The sequence below is a fragment of the Leptonychotes weddellii genome, chromosome 1, assembly GCF_054177405.1.
Source record: "Leptonychotes weddellii isolate Sample4059 chromosome 1, ASM5417740v2, whole genome shotgun sequence".
Classification (NCBI taxonomy): Eukaryota; Metazoa; Chordata; class Mammalia; order Carnivora; family Phocidae; genus Leptonychotes; species Leptonychotes weddellii.
Window position 1 is genome coordinate 12406730 of NC_138369.1, and position 19231 is coordinate 12425960.

A 19231-nucleotide genomic window follows, 5' to 3' on the forward strand; every position below is an offset into this window, starting at 1 on the left:
CTTGGTTCCCCCTTGACAGTCATGAATTGTCTCCTATAGCATTAGAGTGGGTTCTGCAGTTGTTGGTCCCTGGGTCTGGAAACCCAGGGTCTAGGAGTGAGAGGACCCCTTTCCTGTTCCGTAGAAACTTAGCTCATGGGAACGTTTATTCCAGTGATCCGGCCCATGGTGGAGGGAACCATTCTGACTTCAAAATGCAGAAAGGCCTTCCCACAGTCTGTATTCTAGGGCAGGCATTTGCTTTTTTGTCGATTTTCGGGAAGAATGGAAATATTAAGCTTTAAGATTTTCCAGCTTGATTTTTCATAGACAGCTTGGGTAACATGTGGGCTAAGAATATCTTTTCATGTGAATTTCATCTGAAAACAAAAATAGAAAAATATTACGTAAATCCAGACTGGTTTTTGTGACAGTCTCTGTATTGACTTTATTTAAAAATATGGACAGCGTCTAACAGAATGTTAATAGGCAGGAGGATTGAACGGTGCCATTTTGGCAGCTCCCACAAGGAAACCAAGTGGTAATCCCCCTTCTCCTGGAGCAGTTACACAACAGTTACATTTTTCTGCCAGTGAAGCAGCCCTAGGAGAATTCAAGCACAGCTGGAAGTTACACTCCTGTGCAGTCCGCGGAAGTACTGCAGAACTTTCTAGTAATCCAGGACAAATCCCTGACATGGGGTTGATTTTATTTATTTGTTTGTTTGTTTATAGCTTTTGAAAATTAAAGGAAAAGAGAGAAAAAATCTGTGAAGCTTAATAGTTTATTACAAGGGAATATTTTTCATCTGTGGCTTAAGCAATGCTGAAGAGAAAGCTGTATCCTAAAAGGTGTTTGTTTTACTCAGGATTCTTGGCTACCAAGGACTGCAGCCCAGCCCAGCCCAGCTTATGCCAAAAAGGGAAGTTTGTTCGTGTTTACAGACCCTGGTGTAGCTCATAGAATGAGAGGCAGTGTTGCGGGAAACAAGCCCGTGGGCGTTGGGACCAGGTCCTGGCAGCATGTCAGTACCCTCAGTCTCGGTCCCCATGCAAGCTTTGTTTTCTCAGACACCTCCATCCGGTGGAAGGTGGGGTCACCTGGAGCCCCGGTTGGTCTCATCTCCTTGTTCCTCCGGGCCAAGGAGAAAGTAGTGAAGAGAGTGTGCTGTTGCCTTCCTGTTCTATTTTGCATCCCACCTCCACGTTCAGGCCCGTAACCAGAGGGGCAGGTTTTGTGATTGGCAGCCCCCACCAGGACTGTGTGAAGTTGGAGGAGGAGCAGGTTCCAGAAGGGCAGGGACACTGTCCGGAAGGGTGAAGCATTTTGGGTCTGCCACATTTAGCAAGAGGCAGAGAGACCTCGGGTTGGGTCTGAAAGATCAACTGGATTGGGTTGTGTCTAGCTGGGTTCCCAGAACTACAAAGAACAGATGTACCTGGGGAATGTGAGAATGTTTTAAAAAGACCTACATGTTTAAACCTCGCGGTCCTTTCAGTTTGGTTAAGAACTTCCAGTGCCTGGCACCAACGTGCTGCAGACAGTTGCCATGAGTAAGCCACGTTCAGGACGTGTGTGAGGTCAAGGCGTCTCCCTACCTGCTGTCAGAGGGCCACTGTAATACCTCTGGCCAGTGACACGGCTGAAATGTTGCCAGGGCAACTAGTGATGTGCCACGTGTGGGTGCTGCAGACCAGGGGTACCAGATGATGGCAGCTGCCACGTAGCGAGCGCCCCCATGTCTCGGGTGCGTGGACTGGGCGCCATGCTGAGCGCACCACCGACATGGCATATAATCCTCAGCGCAAGGTGGCTGCTTTCTGTCACAAGTGTGAGTTGAGAGTCCGAGTAAGTAATGTGCCTCGGGTCCCACTGCCAGTAAATGGCAGGCTTGGGTTTGGGACTTTTCCCCTCAGACCACACAGCCTCCTGAAGAGCGAGCCTTCGTTGGCGTTTCCCACTCATTAGCCAAAGGGGTTTGGGATACTTCGAATCATAGGTGCCTATGGACCTGAGGCAGGATGGCCGTGGGCGATACGCATATGCACCTCAGAGAGTCCTTGGGCCAGACAGAAAGATGGAAGAAAACCCCAGGTGTGCAGTGGGAAGGAAATAAGAGATAAAATATATATATATTTTTTTATCTCTCTCTCTATATATAAATGATATGATCCCTATCTCTATCACATATATATATGTATCCGTATCATATATATATATATATATAAAATATGATCCCTATCTCTAAAAATTAGATATAAATTTACCAAATTTAACTGGTTATGTATGGCTGTCTGGTAGAATTACAAGTGAGTTTTGTTTTCTTCTGAGTATTTCTCTCTGTATAGTGAATATGCATTACTTCACATATCAGAGGGAAAAGTATTTTTAGAAAAGAAAACAAGACCTATTTCTTTAGTGGAAAATGGCCTGTGGTGGTACGCATGGGTGATGAGGTGATTGATACCTCTCAGTATCCATCGTTATCCCAAGGCAATGTGTGTGAACCCAAGCTCAGGTTGTCTATATGGTTACAAACAAGGCTGTCCCTCGGTGCCACGGTGCGTGTTTCAAGCCACTGTTCCCATTCACAGCATGTAAAGTAGGTGGACAGAAGCTGCCTGCTGAGCTGTAACTGCTGTCCATTTGCAGAAGTGAACGCCTTACTGGCCCATCCCGGCTGAAGGTAATTGCTTCTGGTGTTATCCAGCTAGGCTGCTCACTCTTGCTGGGCCACGTTGCTTAAACTGTGAAATTAAAGGGGGTTAGGGTTGGAGGACAGATCTCAAAAGCCTTTTTGAGCTCTAAGATTTTAGGCTTCCCTATTCGTCAGAGAATAGGAACATCTTCCAGGGAGTGATTCAAAGTCGCTGTTGCGCTCTTGAACGGTGGCTAGTGCGACTGAGGGACTGATGAATTTTTAATTTTAATTAATTTAAGTTTAAATTTACATAAGCACATGTGGCCAGTGGCTACCATATTGGACGGCACAGCTCCTCCATTGGAAGATAGTAATACGAGGTGAGCATTTTAAATGCCTCTACATTTTTACATGTACGTATTTTGGGAATTAAAAAAAAACACCTATAATTTAGAAAAACAGTTTGGTTTCATTATAGACAATACAGACAAGAAGAAAGTAGAGTAGTCACAAAGAAGAGTCTACTCAGAGATAACGGCTATGAGCACCTTGGTGTTTAACCTTCTAAATACTCTCCTCAGCATATGTCCTAGTAGATAGCTGGCTTTCAGAAGCATAGTCTGGAATCATCCAGAAAAGGATATGACATGTTAGTAGGAGAGAATGCCTGTTTATGGCCCGGAAGACAATACGGATAGAGGTCTTAGCAATCCGCCGTGGCTGATGTATCTCTTCTGGATGCTAGGTCATCAACCCCATGGGATGGGATGCCTTTGGACTGCCTGCTGAAAATGCAGCGATTGAGAGGAATCTACATCCAGAAAGTTGGACGCAAAGGTATGTATCTACAGGTGTCTTCAAATACTTCTATACAGAAACCTTAAAAAAATGTTTTAATCTGTGCATGAGAAACAGATAGCGAAGCAAACAGAACATTGCAGTCTGCCAAGCGATGAACAGGATTGTATATATTGGCGTTTGTCTTCTAGCGTGCTGTATTCTTTTTTTTTTTTTTTAAGATTTTATTTATTTGCGAGAGAGAGAATGAGAGACAGAGAGCATGAGAGGGAGGAGGGTCAGAGGGAGAAGCAGACTCCCCGCTGAGCAGGGAGCCCGATGTGGGACTCGATCCCGGGACTCCAGGATCATGACCTGAGCCGAACGCATTCGCTCAACCAACTGAGCCACCCAGGCGCCCAGCGTGCTGTATTCTTAACTGAGAAGTCCCAAAGAAGGTTCTGGGTATTCATTCATGTGTTCATTTTGATGCTTTGTTGTTACAAAGTTATTCTTCCCTTGAGTATTTGCATTTGGAAGGAAAAAGAAGGAGAGGGTTGCCTTTGTTCAATTTCTACAATGCTTCTCATCTGCTTGACCACAGTGTGAGCTATATCCAAATTCCACATTGTAATTTTCTCTGAGAATTCTGTTAATTTTTGCCTTCACCATTCCAGAGCAAGGGGAACTTAGACATTCAATATAGAAATATATGGCCAATATATTTCAGGGATGGCTTTCTCCAAGAGGGACACATTCCCAATTCCACCTGTGCCTCAGGCTTCCACGTACATGTGGGCCAGCAGTGCCCATCCTTCATCCCAGAACCCAGTGGAATGTTCTGGGCTCACTCCATCAGCCTCTTTCACAAAGATCTGGGGCCTTTCCCCACTCCGTGCCTCAAGAGATCTAGAAGGGCAGTTCCAGGGCCTGTCCCCATTGTCTTTGACCTCCCTTTGCTTTATCTTGCCCGAGCCTACTTTCGAAAAACATCCACTGTACCATCCACTTTTTTTTTCTCTTAACCCTTAGTTCCACTTTTTTAGTTATGGTGAGTTCTAGATTAAATGGGAGTAATGAAAAAAGGAAGAAAAGATAATAAAATAAAGTGGATCAAATATGGCACAAAATTGATGTAAGCTAGACCGAGGATTGGCAAATTAGGGCCCGTGGGCCAGATTTGGCCCTGCCTGATTTTGTAAATAAAGTTTTATTGGAACACAGCCATACCCATTTGTTTACATGGCTGCTTTCATGATACAGGGGCAGAGTTGAGTTGTTGTGATAGACATATGGCTCACAAAGCTGAAAACATTTACCATCTGGCCCTTTACAGAAGAAGTTTCCCAAACCCTCCATGGAGAAAATAGCCATTAAGAAGATGGCCCCTGAATCAGGCCACCTCGGTGCAAAACCTGCCTTTCCTTCTTGCTTGCTAATCACCTTGAGAAAATTACTTAATGTCTCTGTGCTTCAGTTTATTTGTCTGTACAAGAGGGATAGTCATCGTTCCTACCTCATCCGAATGGATGAAGATTAAGCACCATCTTCGTTGCCTACTGTAACAAAAATGCCATAGTCTGGGTTGGCTTATAAACAATAGACATTTCTTTCTCATAGTTCTGGAGGCTGGGAAGTCCAAGGCCAAGGCACCTGCAGATTTGGTGTATGGAGAAGACCCTCCTTCCTGGTTCACAGATGGCCATCTTTGTGTCCCCACATGGCAGAAGGGGCAAAGAAGCTCTCTGGCGTCTATTTCATAAAGGCTCTGCTCCTATTCAAGAGGGCTTCCCCCACATGACCTCATCACCTTCCAAAGTCCTCACCTCTAAATACCATCACCTTGGAGATTAGATTTCAACAGACAGACTCTGGGGGACATAAACATTGTCCATAGCAAGCACTTTTCCGCAAAATGTCTAGCACAAAGCCTGGCATAAAATAAGCTATTGTTGGCTAAGCAGAGATTACCTAGGGGAAAGAAAAAAAAATGATGTTATCACCTTATTTCATATTATATTAAAGTTGATTCATTCGCTTTTCTCCCCCCATCCCAATTATTGGACAGTTTTAGATTTTAGGTTTTGACTGATAAGCACGAAAGCAGGTTTCTTTTGGATTCCCACAATTTGCACATTAGGGTTTTTCTCTTCAGTTGATTTTAAACTTATATATGCTTGGCTTAAATTTGTGCGGAATACAGATGTATGGATGGGCCGGGAATGCACATACCAAAGGGGTTGCCTATCATGGCCAGAGGAAGGGCCAGTCCCCAGGGCCAAAGACCATTGTGGTTTCTAGTAGATTCTGTATGAATCCGAAGAATGAGTGTCTTCTAATTCTAATACGCTGATACTTTCGTTAATTCTTAGTGATTAATTTTTTTTTTTTTTTTTGCTGGGGCAAAGCAACATTGGAAGCCCTCTTGAATAATCTAGACTTTTACAGTTTCCCTTCACATTCTCAAAGTATGGTTTGTCTGTGACTTTCCCCCCTCTGAAAACCAAACTTTCTTCCCTCTGTTTCACAGTAATATTGAACACATGAGGAAGCAGCTTGATCGACTGGGCCTGTGTTTCAGCTGGGATAGGGTAAGTCAGCCCTTTCTCCTGGAACTGTTTCATTTTTATGAAGGTCCCAGCTACACAGGAGATCATGCACACTTTATGTTTCTCCTCTTTGGGTTGGGAGAGGGGAAGGGAGGGAGGGAAGGATTAGCAAGCACTCCACAAATGAAAAAATATTCTCGGAGGACAGTCTGCCTGCAAACAAGTAATTTTCTATGGGATTAAGGTAAGAGAGTTAACTTACTCTACAGCTGACTAGAATTTATGTGTGTCAAAAGCTTTACATGTGGATTTCTCCTCTTCTCTGCAATATTTAAAAAAGACTATTGGAATCTCTATAAACGTGATTTAACTAACCACCCATCGGGGTTTTTTGGGTGGTTAGGTGTTAAGTTGACTGACCATCTATTTACCTTTGTTCCAAGTCCAAAATTGAGTCTCATAACAGCTCGTAATGCTTGCGTCACAAGTGGCATTTTGGTGTAAAATGCTTTTGAACTGTGTACTAAACCAGTGGAGAATTCCAGGTGTGGGAGGAGTTCATGAAGACCACCTGGGTGTTAGGACCATTCAGGAAACTGGGAACTGAGCCCTTTAGCGCTCCGGCCAGAGGCCCACCTCCTTGGACACTGGTGGCCTGTTTGGTAGGAGGGATTCCTGCCTGTCCCTTCACTGGACCATCCAATGTCACGATCCCTCTTAGCATCCATATGCTCCACAAAATGATTGACGTTTTCATTGCTGGACCTATCAAGGTCAAGTTCACATCCTCTTCCCCATGAGAAGCACCTGGAACAAACCCAAATACGATCTTTTCCTCCTTCAGCAATTTCTTAAATAATGGAGATTTGATGAGTACAGTGAAAGAGAGCAAACACATTTCAACAGGCCTTTTTGTTTTTTTCTGGTAGCTTCTTTAGATAAGGTCATGAGCTGAATCAAGTTCTCGTTACATCACTGATGCCATTTTTACCACTGGCTTGACTTGCAAGGTTATCAAGTGTTTCATTTGGTGGAGGTGTGAAAAAGTCCCGGTGGCCTGGTCCCATTGTCCTGAGGTGCTAGTGGGGAATCGCGAACCAAATGCAGTCTGATGCAGAGACACCTGAGTCCTGGCCGGAGCTCTCCAGAGATGAGATTCTAGATTCCTTGAGGGCAGAGATGGACTTGGTAACTCTCTAGTCCTGTACAGGAACATTAGCCATTAAATGGTTCAAAATATTAGCGGATTATCGTAGAAGATTAGAAAATACAGAAAAGTCTAAAGAAGAACGTAAGTCAGTGCGGCTAATTTAATATCCTGGTATGGTTCCTTGTGTCTTTTATTCTGGAATTAATAAGCATGTATGTAACTTCCTTTTGCAAAGTTGAATTCATAATGCGTGTTTTTATCTTGCCTTTTTTTTTTTACCTACTATTCATGAACATTTTCCCATTTTATTAAATATTCTTTGAAAAAATGACTTTTTAGAGCAGTCTAGTTTTCCATCTTATGACTACTGTAATTTATGTAACTTATCCCTTATTATCGTACATTTAGATAGATTTTAATGTTTCTCTATTATAAATACGGGTACTCAGTCCCTTCCATGCAAATCTGAAGTCCAGAAAGCTCTAAAAACTGAATTTTTTTTTTAATTCAGTCTACTGGAAAACCTGACCTGAACTGGTATTTATCTTACTTAGAATGAATATTCATATATATTCCTATAGGAATAGTAATATAACTGATTACCAGGTACTCTCTCAGACCTCATTGGGTAAATATGCTATTATTTTTTGATATACAAAAAGGTCTTTTTTTTTTAATTTAAATTTTAATTTTTTTTTAAGATTTTATTTATTTATTTGAGAGAGAGCACAAGAGGGGGTGGAGTCAGAGGGAGAAGCAGACTCCCTGCTGAGCAGGGAGCCCGATGCGGGACTCGATCCCACGACTCCGGGATCATGACCTGAGCCGAAGGCAGACACTTAACCAACTGAGCCACCCAAGCACTCCGTATATCCAAAAAGGTCTTAATGCTGAGGGACATTTGACTGCAAGCATTTCAGATAAGGGGTTTTGAACCTGTTGTGCAGTGTTGTAGATAAAGACATCTCTGCTGCTACCACTGTCTAATGGTTACTGAGCACTTAAACCATGGGCCAGGCACCCATAATTCTCTCTTTGGGTCCCTAGTAAACTCTAAAATGAAAATACTTTTATTGACATCATTTGATTGCTGTTCACTCGAGCAAGCAGGGCTTGGCTAATTCGCTGACCAATTTGCTATATTCATCCCCCAGTCTTGGAGCAGAAATCTTTTTTATAAAGATTCTTTATTTATTTATTTGCTAGAGATAGGGAGAGGGAGAGCACAAGCAGGTGGAGTGGCAGGCAGGGGGAGAGGGAGAAGCAGGCTCCCTGCTGAATAAGGAGCCCAACATGGGGCTCGATCCCAGGACCCTGGGATCATGACCTGAGGCGAAGGCAGCCACTTAACCGACTGAACCACCCAGGTGCCCCGGAGCAGAAATCTTGATACACCATTTTTTATTATTTCTTTAATGTGAACTCTGAGAAAAGCCATGATCAAGTTTAAGGCTTATATAAGTACTTAAAGGAAACTTAAAGGTATTATTTGTCTTGTGGTATTGTGAAGGTTTGAAGACCAAACAGATTTACTCGCAAGTTATTACAGAGATGTTTTCATCTGTATTTCTTTCATTATTCATGATTGGGAGGTTTTTTTTTTTTCATGTGTTTCATGGATGTTTGAATTTGGGGTGTGTGTGTGGATGATCTAATCATGTCTTTTGCCCACACAGGTAAGGAGTGTTTGTTCTTTTTTTTTTAGATTTTATTTATTTGAGCGATAGAAAGAGCAAGCGGGCATGAGCCGGTGGGGGAGGGGCAGAGAGAGAGGGAAAGAGAATCTAAAGCCAACTCTGTGCTGAGTGCAGAGCCTGACTCAGGACTTGATCTCACGACCCTGAGATCATGACCTGAGCTAAAACCGAGAGTTGGATGCTTAACCAACTGAGCCACTCAGGCGCCCCTGATAGGAGTTTTTAGGCATAATTTATTTATATTATAAATTTTCTGATCATGTATTATTTCTTAAACATTATGTTTGCTGCTAGTTTTAAAATCACATCCATAACAATTATTCAAATTGAAGTCTCCTTAGCTGGTTTCAGTGCTCATCAGTAGACCTTTTTAGACCATGTCCGCCCATTTAAAAAATCTGTGATTTTTTTTTCTGATTTGTGAAAATTTTATTTTGACTCTTTTTCTGGCATCATACCTTGTCTTCATAATGGAGAATGACTATCCTTTGCTTTCACGTATGAACAGGAGTTTATTGGGGTATGGAATTCTTTTTTCTTTCAGATTTCTGTAGTGGACCTTGATGCTTGACCTACTTTTTAAAAAAATATATAATTATAGACTTACAGGAAGTTGCCAAGTAGTACAGAGATCCTAGGTACCCTGCGCCCAGCTTCCCCCAATGAGAACATTGGATAGAACTACAATATAATATAATATCAAAACCAGGAAAATGACACTGGCATGAGACTATTAACTAGAGTACGAACCTCATTCAGATTTCGCCAGTTTTACACACAGTCACTGGGGCGTGTGCAGTAGTAATTGTTCTGTGTGGCTTAATCCCGTGTGGAATTTATGTAACCACCAGCTTCTGACCCGCCGGCTTTTGGGAGGGAAGTCTGAGGCCAGCCCAGACGGTCCATTTGGTCCATTCGTACATGCAGTAATCTTTATACCCCCATTTGATGCTCGTCAGGTTCTTTCCGTCTCTGCACCGGCCGTTTCAAGTTTTCATCCGAGCGTATCCCAGTTTCGTCCTTCCACTTGAATTTTGGGTGCTGAGTGACCCCTTTCAATCTGCAGTTGTGGGTCCTTCCCTGTGGCAGTTTTATGGGCTCTGGTTCCCAAGAACCTCGACTTGGTACGCGCGCTCCGCTCACCGTCCTCCTTTGTTTGTCCGTCTCCCTCATGACCTTGGTCCCTTTGTTCTTCTGTACCTCTTGGGAGAACTTCTCCTGTTTGCTTTCCACATCACTGGGCCAGTTTCTATCGAATCAGTGCCGCTTTGTGTGGTTTCTAATGCAGATACTCATTTGGCTTTTGTATTTTTAGATTTAGTCGTATTTTTTCTTACCTCATTCAGTTCCCAGTTTCTTTCTCAAGCCTCTTCTTTATTTTCTTCTTCTTTCACCGTCTTACCTCATCTGCACAGCCCATATATGTTCAGAAGCTTTGAGGCTATAAGGAGATGCTCTTGAAAAATTATTTTTGCTTCCTGCGCTGAGTCTTTTTTATAAGTAGGAATGCCATGTTGTCCTTGTTTGTTTCAGGATCTCTTCATAGATACCTTGTGGATTTTCTCCCATATTTGCTCAGTGACGTGGACTAATATATCAAGTTAGAGATCCAGCAGCCTGAGGGGAGGGGAAGGGAAGCTCCTTCGTAGTCTCTGCATCATTGATTCCTTTCTGGGTTTGGGGAATCCACTGCTCCTGGTGCATCGTTCCCTTTGGTCTGATCTTTACCCAGCGATGAGTTGTGGCATCACAGATACCCCTGACCTGACTGACCCAGAGGGGTCTTTGTGGGCTTTGTTTGCCCCGTGGCCCGCTGTCCCCTCAGGACTTTGCCCTTTCAAGTAAGAGGTGGCAGAGCCCTGCTTCTCAAGAACCCACTCTGTTCTTGGCCGGGGGGGGAGGGAGCGCTGTTTGGCTTATGGTATTTTTCTTCAGTTTGGTTCCATCTGCCAAAATTCCTTGACATTCCTGGCACGTCAGGGGCACCTTCTGTTGTTTCCTGTACTGGTGTAGTCCCCATGTCCCTGGTCTTTATATTTGTTGGTCATTTTTTAAAAAAGATTTTATTTATTTGTTTGAGAGAGAGAGAGTGAGTGAGCAAGAGAGGAGGAGCAGGGGAAGGCAGAAGGGGAAGCAGGCTCCCCGCCAAGCAGGGAGCCCGACATGGGGCTCGATCCCAGGACCCTGAGATCATGACCTGAGCCAAAGGCAGATGCTTAACCGACTGAGCCACCCAGGCGCCCCACACCAGTGCTTTCTGATTAAATGTTAAAATCTGTCAGTCATATGGAGCAGCGGAGTCAGAAGTAGAGCAATAGTTTATTTAATTGACGAGGCAAACCTGTGCCCTTTGCAAGTGACATTCCCAAAGTCTTATAAAAACTGGATAATTCAGCAGATGGATAACTGACAGTTAACAATATTTTAAAGATAAGATAGCTCAGAAATGCTGTCTTCTTTCCCCAGACGGAGAAAGCCCACTTTAAAACCCGGGTCAGGTCTCATTCTCCCCGCCTCTCCCGGGTGGGACTCCCGGAAGAATGGTCCAGCTCTCAAGCTACGTTCTCATCATTCTTACATAAGAGGCTTAATTCTCAGGATTAAAAAAAAAAAATGTATACATTTCTGGAGTTCAGGCATGTCTGGCGAGCCAGAATGAGAATCAAATGTTGCTGTTAGCATTGCGCCAGGTTTCACTTTTTCAGATGTTATTCTCGAAACAGCTGGTGTCATCTCGAGAAGAAGGAAAGTAAGAATCTGAAAGCTGAATTTGAATGACTGAACATCTACTAAGGGAAGAATCAAAAGGAAATAAATTCCAGACTGTGCGGTGAGAGACAGGGATGTGCTTCTTGGCAGGCTTCCTGCAGAGACAGTGTGGGCTGCATTCTACTCTCGTGGGTTCAGGTGACGGCCTCGGTGGTCACCCACTGGTCCTAGGGGATGGCCCTGTGAGTTCCTTGTGACAAATGACAGAGTTAGCTTTTTACGTTGTTTGGTGTGGCCTGTTGAGGCGGGCGTGTCTCAGACTTTGTGCTCTGCCTTCTCACTAGTGCTCTGAGCTGGTTCTAGAGCAGGCCTTTGCTGTGCATCTTGGCTGAAGTAGACCCTGGGGCCCGATTTTTATCAGGAATCATCTGGATAATTGTGGGAGCAGTCCCTAGGAGTTGCCTTCAAACTCGGACAAGTATAAGAAGGGCAAAAAAAAAAAGTTCGAACCAGATGGGATTCAAAGGAATGCCTGCGGAATTGGCCAGAGAAGGGCTTTGGTATTTGTTTATGGCGCTTGCTAAGCAATACCCAAACACACTCATACTCCATCGTACAATCAAAGCAAAACAAGACAAAATGGAAACATATTCCAGGACTTGGCATAAACCGTGTCTGTATTAATTTTTCTTACTCTCCCGTACTGGAGCAATCATGAATTGACTCTCGCTGAGTTTCTTTATTGTGGAGATCTTAGGAGTTTTTATTTATACTCATTTTCATTGGATTTTTAATCCCTTTGTCTCATTTCCTCCTTGTCTTCTTCTGTACATGTTGGTGCCCAGGAATAAAGACTGACGGCTTTGCCCATCAGTCCCAGCAGGGTCAGGCAAACTCCGGAATTACTGCCCCATAAGACAGTCATCCCCAGCGTCCCGAAGGCAGGCTGCGCGGGCTGAGAAAGGCATGGAGTGTGGCTTCCATGGAGCCAGAACGGGAGGCACGTCACAACTGTGCTCTATCAGAGTTGTTTTTTTTTTTTTTAAGATTTTATTTATTTATTTGACAGAGAGAGACACAGCGAGAGAGGGAACACAAGCAGGGAGAGTGGGAGAGGGAGAAGCAGGCTTCCTGCAGAGCAGGAAGCCCGATGTGGGGCTCGATCCCAGGACCCTGGGATCATGACCTGAGCCGAAGGCACATGCTTAATGACTGAGCCACCCAGGCGCCCCTCTATCAGAGTTTTTACCAGGATAGGCTTTCGGTGCCTTTGAGCTTTTCCAGGTTTTGTCCGGCAGTTCCACACAGCCTACATAAAGTAGGAGGGCCGCTGGGGTGCCCAGGGCATCTCCACCATGTGCACAGGTCTCTCCAACTCTCTTTCCTTTCACTGTCCTCTTTCTGTTCCCTTGTTCGCTCTCACCCCTTACCTTGACTTGCCTGCTTTCATTTCCAGCTCTCCCCCCTCTTTTCTTTCTCTGCTCTCTCTCTCTTTCTGTGTTTTTGTTCATTTTTTATGATGGAAAAATTCCAGTTTATACTCAAAAAATGAGCCTGGTATAGAGGACCTCCAAGCACTTGTCCCCCGGCTTCAACAGTTGCTTTTTGTGACCAGTCTGACTTCATCCAAACCTTCCGCTCTGAATCACTTTGCAGCACACAAGAGGTCAGATAACTTTATCTGTAAAGAATTCAGTATGGATTGCTAGAAGCTGAAGGCAGTCTCTTTCCTCCTTCCCTCCCTCCTTTCCCCCTTCACATTCCTGTTGTCACAGCTGAAGCAGTGAAGGACAGTCCCCTAACATCACGGAGTACCAGTCCTCTTGCAGATTGCGCTGGTTGTCTCGTAAACATCTCTTTCTCCCGAGACTCCAGCTTCTTGTCAGCCTGCACCCCTGCTGGTCTTTGTTTGGCCCTATCTCCCCCTGCCCTGTTGTTATCACCCTCTTTTCCTGCAAAACACACAAGCTCTTTGGACCATACCTGCATGAGTTTACTTTCAAAGGCAGCACGATTTGTATGATTACAAAGTGAAAATTATGTTTGCTTCAAGGCCCTTAACCTTGGCATTTTGTTTACGTAGAGGACCGGACATCTGATAAGAAAGATTAAACTCCAGGAAATAACGAGGGCTCAGAGAGAGTAGAAAGATATATTTCTAACGGTTTTTGTTTTAGAAGAATTTATTTTATTTTTTTTTTTATTTTTAATTTTTTTTATTTTTTAATTTTTTTAGATTTTATTTATTTGAGAGAGAGAGACAGAGATAGTGAGAGAGCACAAGTGGGGAGGAGAGGGAGAAGCAGGCTCCCCACAGAGCAGGGAGCCCGATGCGGGACTCGATCCCAGGATCCTGGGATCATGACCTGAGCGGAAGGCAGACGCTCAACCGACTGAGCCACCCAGGCGCCCTTGTTTTAGAAGAATTTAAAGAAGAGCTTAAAACAAAAAGAACTTGGGGGCAAGCGAGGGCCTGAACACATGGTTGGGAAGATTCCCGTGGCGAGAGCTGGGAGCCGTGGTTGCCTTGACAACGTGGAACAGGCACTCAAAGTGAGTCTCCGAGTCTTCTTTCAAGCCCTGACAGAGGTGAAGTGGTTTGTCTGGCAGAGGCAGAAAATTAACCTTTTTCCGGAGGTTTTCCTCTGGGCAGGAGGGAAAAGGGGTTATCTTTGTTGTAGCTGAAGTGAATTGGCAGCAGCCTTCAGTGCTTAGCTGCTCACAGGGAGGTTGGTGTTGATGCACAAGGGTTGGTGCTCAGGGCTGTGGTCGTCTCATGAATGCAGAGCACACGTGCCTCTGACCTCGTGCAGAGCTGTGCCGGTCCAGTGGTTACATGTCCATGTTCATGGCTTCAACCAGGATAGCGTTCTTGGACGCTTCAGCCCTAACTGAAGAAGGAGGTCCCCTGGGCCCCTCTGTGGATTTGGTTATTCAAGGAAGTAGTTAGTTTTATCCAAGGTCCTCCCCCACTGGTGGTCATGAGCTCAGTCAGGCCATCCCTGCCGAGGATGCACACTCTGGAATTACCCACTCCTCTCCGGGGCCTGGATTTTGGTGATGGGTCTTGCCACTCATCCGTTGCCTCTCTGAGCCTCAGCTTCTCTCCGAGGGAATGTTTCTTATGGTTACTGAAGAGAGAACTCTTAGATCACTCTTTAAATGTCTTAGGAATTAAGAGTACAAAACCCTTCTCTTCACAGCTCAATCAGGCCTCCAGGTCCCTCTTGCACATCAGCCGGGTACAACCTTTGACAGCGTGGGTGACTGTGGTTGTGTGGGGACTGTGGACTTTAAGCGTGCTGGGAAGCAATATCTAGAAGATCTTGAGGATGAAGTTGTTACTCCATGAAAATAACAAGGATTATTTACATGTGTACTTCCACCAGCGGTTCTTAAACTTGGTGAGCATCAGAATCACCAAGAGAGCTTGTTAAAGCACAGATTTCTGGGCCCCACTCTCAGAGTTTCTTGTACCACAGACCTGTGATTTTGTTTTTCTATTCAGAAAAAAAGGATCTTAGGAATGATCATGCTCCCAAACCTTATTAGGTAGCAATCAAAATACAGGCCTATCCTCAATTATTTTTGGCGTAAGGTAAGAGCATAACTGAATAATAAAAACAAATTCTGAAAAAGTTGACAGTGTTTTTGCAAATACAAGATTTATTTTAATAACTTCTTAAATTGTGAGATATTACACATATATAGGCTAGAGCATAAAACATGTTTGTATGGCGACTGCCTAGGTTGCAAAATAAAACTTCACCAGCACCCACAAGCTCTCTCTGGCCTTTTCCGTTCACAACTTTGTCTCTCCCCACTACAAGTAACCACTGTTCTGACATCGGTGATCATCACTGCCTTGTTTGCGATATAATTTTACCATGACATATGTTTTTTAAACAGTCACATAAATGGACTCACATAGTGTGTGTTTTATCTCTATACCCAACATGGGGCGCGAACTCACGACCCCAAGATCAAGAGTCGCATGCTCTTCTGACTGAGCCAGCCAAGTGCCCCTAGTATGTGTTCTTATGTGTCTGGCTTCTTCAACTGGACATTTTTTTTCTCCAACGATTTATAAAATGTTTTTGAACATTTATTTGCCTTCACCTGGATTCAACAATCATTTACATTTTGCCATATTTGCTTCATAACTTGCAGACACGGTGGTGCTTTGCTCCTAAGTACTTCGGTTATTCCTGTCTGAAGACTTAGACGTCCTCCTATATAACCACAATACCATTTGACAACTAAAAAAAAATTAACAGTAGTTCCATGATATTATCTTATATGCAATCCATATGTGAATTTCCTGGTTGTTGCAAGAATGTTTTTCATAGCTATTTTTATCCTAGACACGTCCCCCATATTAGTTTTCTAGTGCTACCATAAAAATGACCACAAGCTTAGCATCTTAAAAAACACAAACTTATTATCTCACAGTTTTAGTAAGCCAGAAATTTGGTGGGCTTCACAGGGTCCTCCGTTTGGGGTCTTACAAGGCCAGCATCATGGTGTCAGCAGAGCTGTGTTCCTTGCTGCATGTTGAGAAGGAATCTGCTTTCTACCTCATTCGGGGTGTTGGCTGAGTTTAGTTCCTTGGTGGTTGTAGGACCAGGTACTCATGTCTTTGCTGGCTATCAGCCGGGGACCAGTGTTTGCTGCTTTGAGGCTGCCCACACTCCTCCTGTGTTCTCTGTATGGCTTCTCCAGTGGTTGGGTCCCTCTCATGCTTCCAATCCCTCTGACGTCCTCCTTTTGTTGTGTCTCTCTGACTCCAGCCGAAGAAAGGTATCTGCCCTTACCAGCCCATGTGATTGATTACATTGGGCTCACCTGCATAATGTAGGATAGTCTCCCTATTTTAACTACATCTGCAAAATTCTTTTAGCTACTAAACTAACATGTTTACATGTTCAAGGGATTTAGGGAGTGGATATTCTACTGACCATATCCCGATACCATAGGACACCCACAAATTAAGTCTCAGTAGATTTTAAAAGATAGATATCATACAAGGTATTTTCTGTGACCACAGTGGGCTGAAGAGGAAATTAACACATTCTTAAACAACCAGTGACTCAAAGAAATCACAGGGACATTGGAAAATACTTTGAGACAAATGAACAAGGAAACACAACATACCAGTACTTCTGGGATGCAGCAGAAGCAGCACTACGGGGAACATGTATAACTACGTGTGCTAACATCAAAACACAAGAAAGATGTCAAGTCAACAGCCTAACTTTACAACTTAAGGAACCAGAAAAGGGAGAAAAAACTAAATCCAAAGCTAGCACAAAGAGGGAAATAATAAAGATTAGAGCAGATATCAGTGAAATAGAGAATAGAAAAACAGTAGAGAAAACCAACAAAACCAAAAGTTGGGTCTTCAAAAAGATCAACAAAATTGACAAACCTTTGCCTAGAATTGACTAAGAAAGAAAAAGACTCTGATTACTAAATTAGGAGAATATAGATGAAATGGTTAAATTCCTAGAAACAAAACCTGCCAAAACTGAATCCCAAAGAACTAGGAAATCCGAATAGACCTATGACTCTGAAGGAGATTGAATCAGTCATCAAGAATCTTCCAACAAAGAAAAGCCCTGGACTGGATGGCTTCACTGCTGCATTCTGCCTGCATGAGGTGCAGAAGGGGCCAAACCACAGGAGTTTTGTCCTGATGGAACTGGAATGGGCCACTCTTCTGGCCGATTTATCATCCCAGAAGCTCATCAAATCCCGTTGAAGAGTTTTTATGGAGCTTAATCTCCAGCTCCCCCCACCCCTTCTCTTCCTTTCCAGAGGTTGGCAAGTGTGGCTGAAAGTCCTAGTCCTCTATTTGTCTTTCTGATGACCATCCCCATCCTGAGCCTATCTAGGGGCCCCGCCCCAAGTCACCTCACGTATGCCCAAAAGGGGTCCTTTTGAATGACCAAAAAAACCCGCCTCCTATCAGGAAATTCTAAGGATTTTTGGAGCCTTGCACCAATAATGAGGATGGAAATGTTATACACTATATTTCTTATTATATCACAGATTTCAATTCTTGAGGTTTGTTTCACAGCCCAGAATATGATCTGTCTTGGCATCTGGTTTGAGAATAATGTGGATTTGACTGTTTTGGGGTAGAGTGTTCTGTAAATGTCAATTAGGTTCTGTTGGGTGATGTTGAATGCTAACTCCTGTCTAGTTCTGTCCTTCATTCTGAGGGAGATATTGAAGTCTTCAGCTGTAATTGTGGATTTTTCCATTCTCCTCTCAGTCGCTTCACATATTTTACAGTTCTGCTGTTTGGTGCATATACATTTAGGATTGCTGTGTCTTCTTGGTGATTTACCCTTTTATCGTTATGTGATGTCCCTCTCTGTCACTGGTAATTTTCTTTGCTCTGAATTCTACTTTATGACATTTTACTTTGAAGTACATGAAATATAAATGAAATATACTGATAATATAGCCACTCTTCTTAGTCTGCTTTGTCTTACATTAATAAAGCCTTTCTTCCTTTCTTTTAATTAATTTTTACATGGTATATCTTTTTGAATCCTTTTACTTTCAACCAACTTATATCATTATATTTGAAGGGAATTTTTTTTTTTTGAACAGAAAATAGTTGGTTCATTTTTTAAAATCAATTCTGCCAAACTCTGTCTTTTAATTGCTATATTTACATCATTTACATTTAATGTAATTATTGATGGGTTGTGGCTAAATTTTGACATTTTAATTTATTTTTTGGTTTCTTTTATTTTTTGTTTCTCTATTTTCTTTTTCTGCCTTTCTATGAATTACTTGAGTGTTTTTAGAGTTCCGTTTAGATTTATCTCTATACTTCTTTGCTTGTTTGCTTTGTTTGGTTGTATGTTGTATAGCTTCTTTTTTTTTTTTTTTTTTTTTTTTTTATTTATTTGCGAGAGAGAGAATGAGAGACAGAGAGCATGAGAGGGAGGAAGGTCAGAGGGAGAAGCAGACTCCCTGCCGAACAGGGAGCCTGATGTGGGACTCGATCCCGGGACTCCAGGATCATGACCTGAGCCGAAGGCAGTCGCTTAACCAACTGAGCCACCCAGGCGCCCTGTTGTATAGCTTCTTTAGTTGTTGCTTTAGGTATTACATTACATATATAATGTATCACAGTCCATTGGTATGGTCATTTTACCAGTTTGAAATGTAGAAACCTTACTTTACATTCCTTTACATTTGTGATATATTCAGAAAACTCAAGAGAAAGAAAGTCTATTTTATTTACCCATATTTTTGCTTCTTTGTTTTTTTTTTTCATCCCTGATGTTTCAAGATTCCCTTTTTTGGGGCATTTGGGTGGCTCAATCTGTGGGCATCTGACTCCTTTTTTTTTATGTTATGTTAGTCACCATACATTACATTATTAGTTTTTGATGTAGTGTTCCATGATTCAGCTTGCGTATAACACCCAGTGCTCCATTCAATACGTGCCCTCCTTAATACCCATCACTGGGCTATCCCATCCCTCCCCCCCCCAAAACCCTCAGTTTGTTTCTCAGAGTCCATAGTCTCTCATGGTTTGTCTCCCCCTCCGAGTTCCCCCCTTCATTTTTCCCCTCCTACTATCTTCTTCTTCTTCTTCTTTTTTTGTTTTAACATATAATGTATTATTTGTTTCAGAGGTATAGGTCTGTGATTCATCAGTCTTACACAATTCACAGCGCTCACCATAGCACATACCCTCCCCAAT

The 19231-nt window shown here is 43.1% G+C and overlaps 1 protein-coding gene across 1 annotated transcript in view; it reads left to right on the forward strand.

The window, feature by feature from the left end:
- LARS2 (leucyl-tRNA synthetase 2, mitochondrial) overlaps nucleotides 1-19231 on the forward strand; it is a 127353-nt gene that overhangs the window by 13996 nt on the left and 94126 nt on the right. Inside the window, 5 exon segments of the mRNA XM_081816539.1 lie at nucleotides 3366-3457; nucleotides 5928-5988; nucleotides 9010-9075; nucleotides 10373-10393; nucleotides 14400-14405. Coding sequence (XP_081672665.1) covers nucleotides 3366-3457; nucleotides 5928-5988; nucleotides 9010-9075; nucleotides 10373-10393; nucleotides 14400-14405 — 246 coding nt within the window.